Genomic DNA, 10,815 nt, shown 5'->3' on the forward strand with positions numbered 1-10,815 from the left:
TTTTTTTTTCCATGTGAGTCTGACGAGAGAAAATTCCTGTTACTTGGATCCGTTTCTGGAGACAGGTTCATATCCCACATACTGAGACATACACAACACCCTTAGGAATTTCTCTAAATCTCTTTTGAGGAACAGAAATAAATATTTGACTCTAATCTTCCTGTACTGGCTATCTCATTACTGGCTTGTTAATCTTCAGTTTTTGCTAAACAAGATCTGAGAGAAATTTTTACATTCCTGCCTTGCTACCTTCCAGTGATCTTATAAAGCTTACTGGATACACCCATATCTGGGTTTAACTTGGGAATTGCTTAACCATCAAACTAATTCAGTGGCAGGATGGGGTGTGAATTTGAAATGCAGTAGCAGGAACTGATAGAGCTGCTTCGGGAAATGTCACTGACAGAGCTCACTTTCCTTTTTTTCCTGGTTAGAACATTTTTTCAGAAAATATCTCTTTTTTTTTTTTTCTTCCTTAGGAGTTATTCCAAGTCAAAATGTTTTTTCCAAATGCAGTCAGTTTTTTAAGTAGGTGTTTGGGGTCCTGCTCAGCACACACTCATTTTTCCCAGGCACATGATGGGATTCTTGGGGTGTTCTGTGCAGTTCTGTTGGATTTGATGATCCATGTGAGTCCCTTCCAAATCAGGATGTCTCATGATTCTATCATTCAAAGATCATGCTGACTCTGCTGTAAAATTTCCAGGGAAAAAGCAATGGTGGATAACACAATTGGTAGAGATTGAGAGCTGACCATGGCCAAGACTTGCTTCAGCCCCTTGATGTGTTCCAGGGAGCCATAAGCACAAAACTCCACCTGGATCACTAACGCACACCCGCTGTTCCTTACTGATAGTTTTCACATCTCTGTGCATTGTCTGCTCCCATCTGTCAGGTGCTGGGAACTGCAGCCTCTTCCAGCATGTGCTCTTTGTTCTGTGCTGTGGAAGAGGCTGGTGAGAGATTCTCGGGAGGTTTCATCAGGGCTTCACTGACCATGGACATGCAGTGGGATTTTTCTCTGCCCCTCTTGGATCTCCATCCATGGCTGAGGTCTGCTGGGCATCCAGTACTTTTCATTGCTGCTCTTTGGGGATTCTCACAGTTCACCATTTGGAAGAGTCTCTTCCCAAGCAGCCTTTGCCAAGGTTTGAATTTCTGGGGAAGGTTGATGTTTTTTCCAGAGTAATCTCCCAGGCTTTACTCTGCCCTAGGATTTGACATGATTTTTAGGCTCATGTATCAGTGGCTGTGCCAAGGAGACTCCAGGGATTGCCTTGTGACTTGGCAGAGCAGCTGTGAGATCCATGTAGGAGGAGAATGGGAGCAGCTTGTACCTTGTCCCTGACAGCTTTGGCAAGGGCTGTCTTGGGGAGAGTTTGGCCACACAAAGTTTGGGGCTTGTTCCCAGACTTGGCCTTAAATGACTGAGGATTTATTTTGTTGCTGATCTGCCATGTTTGATGGAATTACCAGCTCAAAAGGCTGAACATTGGGAATTTTTTCATCTGTTCATTTGCTCAGAACAGATTAAAACATGACCATCCATTTTGCCCTTTCTCCAGGACTTGGGCAGGTAGCACTCTCAGGCCTTTCCAGCTGATTTCCTGCTATGGCTGTGCCTTCAGCATCAGCAGCTGTTCCAGCACTTCCTTCCAGCCCATTGACAGGCGCTGCCATTTTAAATACTTTCTACGAATTATGAATCATGAACCAGGAGCCTTACAGAGGTATTGTGTTGGCAAACATACTTCTGTTTCCAAGAACCCTTCCTTCTATTCCCCGAGGGTGGAGTGTTCCCCCACCCCATTCCAAAAGGGAGGAAGGAGAAGGGGAAATGCAGCTGCTGCTTTCAGCTTTTCAAAGAGCAGCCTCTGGTGTGGACCTTGCATGGAGAAGGAGAGAGAAATTGTACTTGTCTCACCCAGACTGGAGAGTCATTTAGGTGGGGTGGGGGTGTGCAGCTGCTCCCAGTGCTAGTGGGGGTTGTGAATCATGGGATCATGAAATAGTTTGGGTTGGGAGAAGACTGAAAGCTCATCTCATTCCACCCGCTGCCATGGGCAGGAACACCTGCCACTAGAGCAGATTGTTCGGGAGTCTCGTTTATGCTTTGGGATGGGGTGGAGTGGGAGGCCGGAAGGGGGAAAGGCGGGAGCGACGGTTGGGACTGTAGGCAGGGCTACCTACAACTCCCAGAAGCCTCTGCGGTAGAGCCCGGCACCAGCAGCCAATCGGAGCCCGCGCTGCCGCGCTATAAAAAATGGCCGCGGTTGGGTTTCCGCCTCTTTCTGCCATGGCGGCGAGCTGGGGTGGTTCTGTGGCGGCCATCGGGGACCATCCACCGCCATTCTTCGTCTCTGGGGCTCTCCTGCCACTCGGCTCCGCCGCATCGGCGCCCTGTGGGCATCGCGTCCGGCGGCGGCGCTTCGGTGCGCCTCGAAGGCTGCGAAGGGCAGCGCGGCCTTTGCCCCCGCCCTCCTCCTCAGGCCGGGCCCGGCCCCGGGTGAGTGAGGGCCCCCGAGGCTGAGCTAATGCCCTGTCCCGGGACAGGCGGCCGCGGGTGGAAGAGCCGCCCGGCCCTATCGAAGCTGCGTCTGTCGGTGCTGTGGTAGATGCAGTCAAAAAGGAGCCGAAAGCAAAGGCATTTTCCTCGACGGTCGCCGCTCAGTTGGAGCCTTCGTAACTGTCCGGCAACATTTCGGGAAAGTACATGGCCCGCCATGGGCTGGGGGGCTTACTGGTGCTGGAAGGAGGCGGTTGCCTCAAATCCCTGCCCCTGGGGTCCAAGTTGATGCACGGCGTGGGGGGAGGGGGAAGGAATGTATCCCATCTTTCTGTAGTTTTAACTTACTTCTCTCGCAATTTACTTAAAGCTCTCTTCTTCCCCAGCAGCATCCTGGCGTAGAAGGTGATCCCGGGACATGGGATGGCTCGTGACAGCCTCGGCTTTGGGCAGGTGAGATGGGCGATCCTGGTTCTGGAGTCCTCTTTTGGGAGGCTGAGAATTGGTTGGTTTTAAGGCCTCCCTGGACCAGAGTAGGAACCAGCAGCGCTTCCTGCCCCTCTGTTTTCGGGCAGTGCCAGCATGTGCTGTTCCGAGGCTGTGCATCCTCCACGGGGCTTGTCCTTGGGACTGGGCCCTGCAAACTCCCTTAGTACTTGCTCCATCCAGACGATGTATGGGTGAGATAAGGGCAATTCCTCTCTCTAGGGCCCGCTAGAGGCAGAACTGGGTGTCAACCCTGATCCCAGAGCCAGTCAATCACTCAATCACAGACTTTACCAGATAAACTCTGTTTACCTGCATGTTAATCCAAGAGCTGCGGTTCCATGCAGTAGCTGCAGGTCTCCAACAACATGCCAGAGCAATGGGAAGGTCTTTGACTGCTGGGCCTCTTCTGCCTGTGACAGTCACTCACCCCTCCAATACATTTTTTGGGAATTGGGCTGTTCCTTGCTTGGGGTTCCAGGGTGGAATGAGTCAAAGGTGTGTCCACAAAAGTCTGCAGCCTACTGCTGATATTGGGGGTATGTTGTGATGTCTTCCAGGGGTCCTGGGTGTTCCAGAGCTCAGCCATCTGATGGATAAACCCAGGTGAGAGGGTAGTACCCTTGTTGAAACTCCACAGCCCATCCCTCCAAATCCCTTTCCCACCAGATCTGAATACCGATCTTGTGGTCGAAAAAGGAGGAAGAGTAACATTCATGCTGGTCTTGGGCTCTCTGCAGGTGTCTCCTGTGCTGAGAGGGGCCACTAGGAAGACAGGCTGCACTGGCCTCACTATTTTGGGAATTCTAGTTAGGAAGGAAACTTCTGGTCAGGAGAAGGGATAAACATGGGGCGCAGGGGGCATACATGCCATGAGGGTTGGGAGGCTGGAATTTGTTGGGAATATCTGAGCCGTGGATTTACAGTGACTCCTTGGCTTCAGGCACTAAACTCTGGCTCTATTTTTTCAGCAGTAACTCTGGAAAAAGATTAAAACCTGTGAGCCCTGTCCCAAGGGCTTCAGCTTGCTTTCTGTAGGACCTGAGTTGTGAGGAAGCTGCAGTGTGGAGCATGTGAGTGTTGTCTGGAGAACTCCTGGTGTTGGGATGGGCAGTAAGTGGAAACTAGATACTGGGAAGAAGTTCTGGCTGTGAGGGTGAGAAGGCCCTGGTTGCCTAGAGTAGCTGTGGCTGCCCCATTCCCTGAAGTGTCCAGGGCCAGGTTGGATGTGACTTGTCTGGTGGACAGTATCCCTGCCCGTGGCTGGCTGTGGAATGGGGTGAGCTTTTGAGGTGCCTTCTAACCCGAACCATTCTGGGATTGTGTGATCCGGAGTGGGTCTGGAGGACAGGGGACAGTTCAAGCTCGCTGTGCTGGAAGTGGCCAGTTTTTCACCTGGACTTTGCAGGTGTGAATGATCAACCTTGTTTCTGAGGCTTTTCATTGGCCAGAGTTGTGCTCTCTGGTGCAGGGTGTGGGTGAGATCAGTGGCAGTGCAGCCTGGTCCATGATGATTCCTTAGTCTGGAGACTGTTGGATGAGTCCTGCGGATATGGGGCTGAGGCCAGGCATAAGCTGCCCAAACCACAGGGCAGGGAGGGGACATCCAGGAGTTCTGGAATGTGGATGAAATCTCACACAGTGCTGAGCCTGACTGCCCGTCCCTCAGCTGGATTCTTTTTTATCCCTTTTTTCAGGTCTAAGCAGAGGGTGAACCATCCCCGAGGGACTTGGTGCTGCAGTGCCAGACTGTTCTTTCCCAGCCTTCTCCTCCAGAAGTGGGAGCTCTGCAGAGCCAGATCCTAGCTCCTTCCTGAGCTATGAGCTCTGCCAAGTGGGATGATCCACTTCTGGGCTCCACTTACCTGCAGTGGAGGGAGGTAGAGCTGGTTTGGCTCCAGGTGTATCTGAAGCTGCAGTTCAGATGCTCCACATGGAAGAACAGTATTCCATGGAGTTTTCTCAGGAGGAGGTCTGGATATTAAATATTTGATTAGAGGAGAGAGTCAGTAATGCCAAGGTGGTGGGTTTGATCCCTGTACAGGCCATTTGCTTAAGAGCTGGACTCAGTGATCCATGTGGGTCCCTTCCAGCTTGGAATATTCTCTCTGTGTGGTAGGAGTTTGAATAAATGCAATTACTTCAAATCTTTGTGGTGTCTCCAGTGTTTAAGTTGCATTGGGATGGGGTGAGGCTGGGCTTGCTCTGAACCATGGAGCCTGAGGATCCCCTTGCAGTGAAGTTCACCAGTGCTCGGAGGCAAGTTCCTGTACTTGCTGTAGCACCTGCCAGTGGGATGTCCTCCACAGGGGTCCCTAGAATGCAGAAACACCGTGGGCCTTCATGGAGGGGCTAGAGCAGCTCCTTCCAACCTCGGGATGTTCCAACACCCTCAGCTGGAGAGTTGGTGATTCTGGTTGCCTGTTTTGTCACCGTGGAGAAAAACTGGTTGTGGGGAGCCGCAGCCTCTGAGTTGGAGCCACTCTTATTTCTGTCTCTGGGTGGCTGGGCTGTGGCAAAGTCCCTGCATTGGGCTGGTGCCTCTGACTCCTCTAGTCAACCTGCAGGTCTTGAGAGCCCCTTCCCTGTGGAGCATTTCCCAGGATCTTGGCTCCTGGGGACAGCAGGGAGTCTGCACTCACTGCCTGGTTGTCCCTGTTGTCACCAAAGCCAGGCAGTGGACACATGAGAGACTGCCAGTAGAGGTGGGCATCCAGAGCTGGCATGTGGCAACACTAAACATCCTGGCCACAGCAAATGGAGACTAAATGCCAATGTGATTAGAGCTGAAGCAGTGCTGCTGCTAAGGTTTGAAATGCTGGGCTGTTGCTCAGGTTTGTGTTTTGGAGTTTGGTGGTTGGGAAACAGGTAAATGGATAAAAATCGTTTTAAAAACAAGGGAATAAAAAAGTCAAGAAAATAAATTCAGTGGTTTTCTTAAGTGGTTAAAAGAACTATGCAGCAGCTCCAAAGCCTTTTTTGTTTGTACACCTGGGAAGAAAACTTCCTTCCTCAGTGTTACCAGGAAGGATAAGGACAGAGCTGGCAGCTGCTCCTTCCCTGGGCCAGTTTGTCTGGGTGACTGCGGGGCCGGAGCCGTCCTTGTCCCGTGGTTGGGTGGGGACAAGGGTGGAGGCCTGTCTGTCGCTGCTAGCACACGAGGAACATGGTCGGGATCTAGTCAGCTCAGCCATTGAGACAATGACAGATTCCCCCCAGGATCCTGAGCCTGAGGGACACTTCCAGTTCCGTGTCATCGTGCTGGGAGATGCAGCCGTGGGTAAGTTCCTCACTGCTGCACTGCTTCACTGATGGGCCGGGTGGGGATCCTGGTGGGGCAGCCGTGCCAGGCCCCACCGTCGGTGTTGAGTTCTAGCCGGACTATCCTGATTCCACCCACCGGCAAGGCCAATCTGCAGCTCTGGGACACGGCTGGCCAGGAGCAGTTCAGGTGAGGCAGGTATGTGGACCCCAGCACTCCACCGAGTCATCTTCCCACTCTGGGGTGTTTGTAAATCCCCAGCTGGGTGTGCAGGGGCAGACAGCAATGGCTCACTGGGATGGTGATTCTTTAGGGGCCAGTGACACCTTGTGCTGCGCTTGCAGTGACACAGTAGCTGTTCAGGGGAGCAGCCAAGGGAGCAGGGCCAGGCGCTCGTTGCTGTGTGCTGGTGGGCTGGGGCTGGATGGTTTCTTTCCTAATTGCATCAGGCTGGAGCCAGGAGCACCTGGGAGTGTGAGAGAGGCTCAAATGGGGCACGAAGGGCTGAAGATCAAAGTGCTGTGGCTGGAGCTGGGCTCCCAGGCCCTCTCCATCCCTGGGAACCTTTTGGGGACCCGAGGGTTGGCTCTGGTGGTGCCCTATTTTTGTTCAGTGCTGCCTCATCCCCACAGATCTGGGGCTTTTGCGGGGATAAACAGTACCACAGAGTCCCTGAAAACCCCACAGATCTCCTCTGGAGCCCCCCAGTCTGGGGAGAGGGATGCTGAACAGAAAACGGCAGTGTAAATGCCCAAGACAGGTCTCCCTTTCCCACTCCTGAAGTCTGACCTGTCACCCAAAAATCTCCCGAGCCCCATCCTAGGGTTGTTGGTGTTAAAGCTTCCCAGTATCCTTTGAAAACCTGCTGGGTATGCCCAGATCCATCACCAAGTCCTTCTACTGGAGCGCAGCGGGGGTGCTGCTGGTGTTTGACCTCACCAACCGGGCATCTTTTGAACACATTCCTGAGTGGTATCATGAGGCTGTGGGGGACCAGCTGCCTGCCTTTGTCCTGGTGGGACACAAGTGTGACCTGGTGGATGAGCGAACTGTGTCAGCAGAGGAAGCTGGACACCTCGCCGCCACTCTGGGCATGGACTTCGTGGAGACCTCAGCCCACAGCAACCTCAATGTGGAGTTGGCCTTTCCGACACTGGCTGGAGGTATCCAGCAGGCACTGGGCCAGGGGATCCTTGCCCCCCACACCAGGGATGTGATGGCATCAGGCTCATCCCCAACCAGAGTCACTGCCAGCCCCTGGCAGGGAGGAAGCCCTGCAAGCACTGCCAGTGCTGATGCGGATAGGGGGACGTGGGACCTCCAGTTGTGGGGATGCTTCTCTCTCTCCACTCAGCACCTGTAGCCCTTGGGTGACCATGAGGGTTAGGTCTCTCACCTGGGCTTGGGTTTATTTCAAACCTTAATTTGGGGGCTCTGAAAAAAATAGTACTCTGCTGTAGGAGTGTTTTTAATAAACCTAAGGCTTTTCCACACTAAATAAAGGCTGTGCCAAGCACTTCATCCCAGGCAGGGGCACAGCACTCAATCCATGGCATGGGGGATTGTCTGCTTTGGGGGGCATCACTGGTGGGGCAACAGCTCCCCTTGTCTGGGACACTTTTCAGGGTGTCCTGTCCATGGGAAAATGGGAGCAGGCACCCCTGAGTGCTTCCTGCTGGAGAGAGCCAAAATAAAGGGGACAAAGGGGTTCCAAAAGGGCCACGCAGCACCAATGGTACTGGGAACGCCTCCTGGGTGGAGGAGCTCCCTGCCTGCCTGAACATGCTCCTGGTGTGGGGGTGGCAGGTCCTGGCAGGCAGCAGAAGCACCAATGGAGCCACGGTGGCAGTACCAGTTCCGGGTAATCATGCTGGGGGACTCGACAGTGGGGAAATCCTCACTGTTGCGGCGCTACACCGAAGGTGTCTTCCTGGACGCTGTCAACCAGACGGTGGGGGTGGACTTCTACGTCCAATTCGTGGAGCTGAAGCCAGGGCTGCAAGTGAAGCTGCAGTTCTGGGACACAGCCGGGCAGGAGAGGTTCAGGTAGGTCCATGGGGTCAGGAGGGGTGGTGGAGATGGGTGTCCCCCTCCAGATTTGGGGTGGAGTGTTGTGATTCCAAGCCCAAGGAGGTTGTTGATGTGGCTGTGTTCCCACTTGTCTGTTTGGGTGAGGAACCACCATGTCAAAAGCCAAGGGAAAGGAGCCCTTGGGACTGCCTTGTAAGCCCTTGCTCCAGCTCTAAAGGGGGTACAGTACTCCCCCAAGAATCCCCCTGCCACACCAGCTGCAGAGGGACTGGCGAACAGCTGGGAACCCACTGAGGGCTGGGCAAAACTTCTTCCTCAGCTGCTAGGAGCCTCACACCTCACTGTGGGGCTGTCTCCACCAGCCAGGCAGCTCCTGGGAACAGGAAAGCTTGAGAGATTTGGCTGCAGGGGATGAGAGTGGCAGATCTGGGTTTGCAGGAATGGGAAAGTTCCAGGACTGTTGCAGCAGGGATGGGAAAGTACTGGGGACATGGCAGCAGGGACAGAAGAGTTCCAGGACCATGACAGCAGGGATGGTGGAGCCCTGGGGACATGACTGCAGACACAGGGGTACTTGGGGGCTGTGGCTGCAGGAGACAGATGAGCTTTGGCGGCTGAACATGGACAGAGCTGCCCCTGGAGTTCTTATTGACACAGCAAAAGGCTGATTCTCACTCCTCTCATGGTGCTTTGAATGCAAGATGGATGCTGCTTGCAGGAGCAGGTCCTAGCCAGGGCCACTCTGTAGGCAGGGAACATGCTGCCCGAGGTGCCACAGGAAACTCCAGGGGCCACTCACTCCCCTGCTCTTGGTGTCCCCACCCCAGGTCCGTGACTCGCTCCTACTACCGCAACTCAGCCGGGGGGATGCTGCTTTTCGACATCACCAACCGCACGTCCTTTGAGAGCATCCGGCAATGGCACCGGGAGGTGACTGACACGATCCAACCCTTCCGCATGGTCTTCCTGCTGGTGGGGCACAAGAGTGACCTGGCTGCGCAGCGCCAGGTGGGCCAGAGGGAAGCGGAGAAATTGGCGGCCTCACTGGGTGTCCAGTACGTGGAGACCTCAGCCAAAGATGCTTCCAATGTGGTCCAGGCCTTTCAGATGCTGACAGTTGCCATTTACCAAGCGCTGCAGACGGGGCAGTTGGTGGCCACTGAGGCATGGGATGGGGTGAAGAGCAGCATCCCACTGCCAGTGCTGCCCAAGGCTCAGGCAGTGGAGAAGGAGGAGAAGCGGAAGAGATGCTTGTGCTAGAGCTGAGGACACTGGCAAGGCAGGGACATGCTGGGCTCAGGAGGGGAAGTGGAGATGGAGCAGCCACTCACAGGCAGGGGTGGCATGGGAAGTGTGTTGGAAGGGTGAAGTCCCCAGGTGGAACCCCACAGGCTTGCAGAGGTCAATGTTACCCTTTCCCCTATGCTCTCTTGTACTGACTGAGATCCCTACCATAAAGCCCTAAATCTTTAAGTCTTTCCAAATAGAATTAAAAGTGACAAATTTATCGTGGAACTCAGATGATGTATCTGCCACTCCAGCTGAGTACATGCCTAGTTGAGTCCAAAGCAAAAATAACCACATACCATTCTGAGGAAATGCCCACTTTCCCTTTCAGATTAATCTTCATACAATATAATTTGAAAAAAAACCTTGTCTACAAGGCTGCAGAAAGGAGCTCCCCAGGCTCCTCATCCCACAGCGACATGAGGAGTGAGTCCAAGGTGGTCATGGAATCACTTCACCCACCCTGGTTTCCCCTGCAGGTACTGGGAGCCTCCAGAGAGCTGGACAAGGAAGATGAGCCCAGCTCTGCCTAGGGCTGCAGGAGCCTTCCTGAGCCTTCCTGTCATGCAGGGGTTTGCACTGCTGTCAACTCCTGCATCCCCACAACAGCCCCTGCAGCTTCCCTGAGGTCTGAGCAGAGCAGCGGGAACAGTCAGGGCCATGTGGCCTTTTCAAAGTCCAGGCACAAACAGAATCAGGGGGACTCTGACTTTCTGCTTTGTCACAACATCCCCCTCCCAACAGTCCAAATATCCCAGCAATGGGTTGGAGGTCAAGAGGGAAATGACCTGGCCATCCTGACTGGCAGGTGAGGGACTGGCCAAATTCTTGTGGTCTAGAAGGGTCTGGAGGGGAGGAAACCTCTCAGAAGAGCAGCTGAGGGCACTTCGTTTGTTCACCCTGGAGGAAACAGGGGACACTCACCAGCATGTGCAGCTCCTCCCAAGTGACACCTCCAGTCTCTGCTCCCTGTGACCAGACAGGACCTGAGGGAACAGCTGAAGCTGTGTCAGGGGAGGCATAGACTGCATATTAGGAAACAGTTCTTCCCTCAGAGGGTGTTCCAGCAATGACCAGGCTCCCCAGGGAATAGGCACAGCCCCAAGGCTGCCACAGCTTCAGAGAGCATTGGACAGTGCTCTCAGGCATAGGGTGGGAGTGGTGGGGTGTCCTGGGCAGACCAGGAGCTGGACTCAATAATCCTTGGGGATCTTTTCCAGCTCAGGATATTCCACGATTCTGC

General features: G+C 53.9%; 2 protein-coding genes, 1 long non-coding RNA gene and 3 other non-coding genes across 7 annotated transcripts; all 6 read left to right on the forward strand.

Annotated features, from left to right (window-relative positions):
• The first annotated feature begins 2,260 nt into the window (after positions 1-2,260).
• On the forward strand, positions 2,261-5,139 carry LOC129129996 (uncharacterized). Of its 2 annotated transcripts, none has more exons than XR_008535494.2 (5): positions 2,261-2,506; positions 2,893-2,959; positions 3,553-3,598; positions 3,964-4,065; positions 4,690-5,139. It is a non-coding gene; the product is annotated as an uncharacterized LOC129129996 (long non-coding RNA). The 2 variants fall into 2 exon arrangements; XR_008535493.2 differs by having other exon boundaries at positions 2,265-2,506; positions 2,896-2,959.
• On the forward strand, positions 2,575-2,717 carry LOC129130208 (small nucleolar RNA SNORA16B/SNORA16A family). Its single transcript, XR_008535524.1, has one exon. It is a non-coding gene; the product is annotated as a small nucleolar RNA SNORA16B/SNORA16A family (small nucleolar RNA).
• LOC129130209 (small nucleolar RNA SNORA44) lies at positions 3,305-3,435 on the forward strand. The gene has a single exon (XR_008535525.1). It is a non-coding gene; the product is annotated as a small nucleolar RNA SNORA44 (small nucleolar RNA).
• LOC129130206 (small nucleolar RNA SNORD99) lies at positions 4,492-4,562 on the forward strand. The gene has a single exon (XR_008535522.1). It is a non-coding gene; the product is annotated as a small nucleolar RNA SNORD99 (small nucleolar RNA).
• A 65-nt stretch (positions 5,140-5,204) lies between the features above and the next one.
• Positions 5,205-7,550, forward strand: LOC129129937 (ras-related protein Rab-42-like). The gene is given in 6 exon segments (XM_054648063.2): positions 5,205-5,283; positions 6,147-6,277; positions 6,279-6,364; positions 6,366-6,443; positions 7,134-7,452; positions 7,455-7,550. Coding segments are annotated over 6 exon segments (789 nt in total).
• A 535-nt stretch (positions 7,551-8,085) lies between these two features.
• LOC129130161 (ras-related protein Rab-39B-like) lies at positions 8,086-9,642 on the forward strand. The gene is made up of 2 exons (XM_054648430.2): positions 8,086-8,300; positions 9,113-9,642. Exons 1-2 carry the CDS (start codon positions 8,086-8,088, stop codon positions 9,543-9,545), a joined length of 648 nt encoding a protein of 215 aa, XP_054504405.1. The 3' UTR covers positions 9,546-9,642.
• The last annotated feature ends 1,173 nt before the right edge of the window (positions 9,643-10,815 follow it).

This window comes from Agelaius phoeniceus, chromosome 22, assembly GCF_051311805.1.
Source record: "Agelaius phoeniceus isolate bAgePho1 chromosome 22, bAgePho1.hap1, whole genome shotgun sequence".
Classification (NCBI taxonomy): domain Eukaryota; kingdom Metazoa; phylum Chordata; class Aves; order Passeriformes; family Icteridae; genus Agelaius; species Agelaius phoeniceus.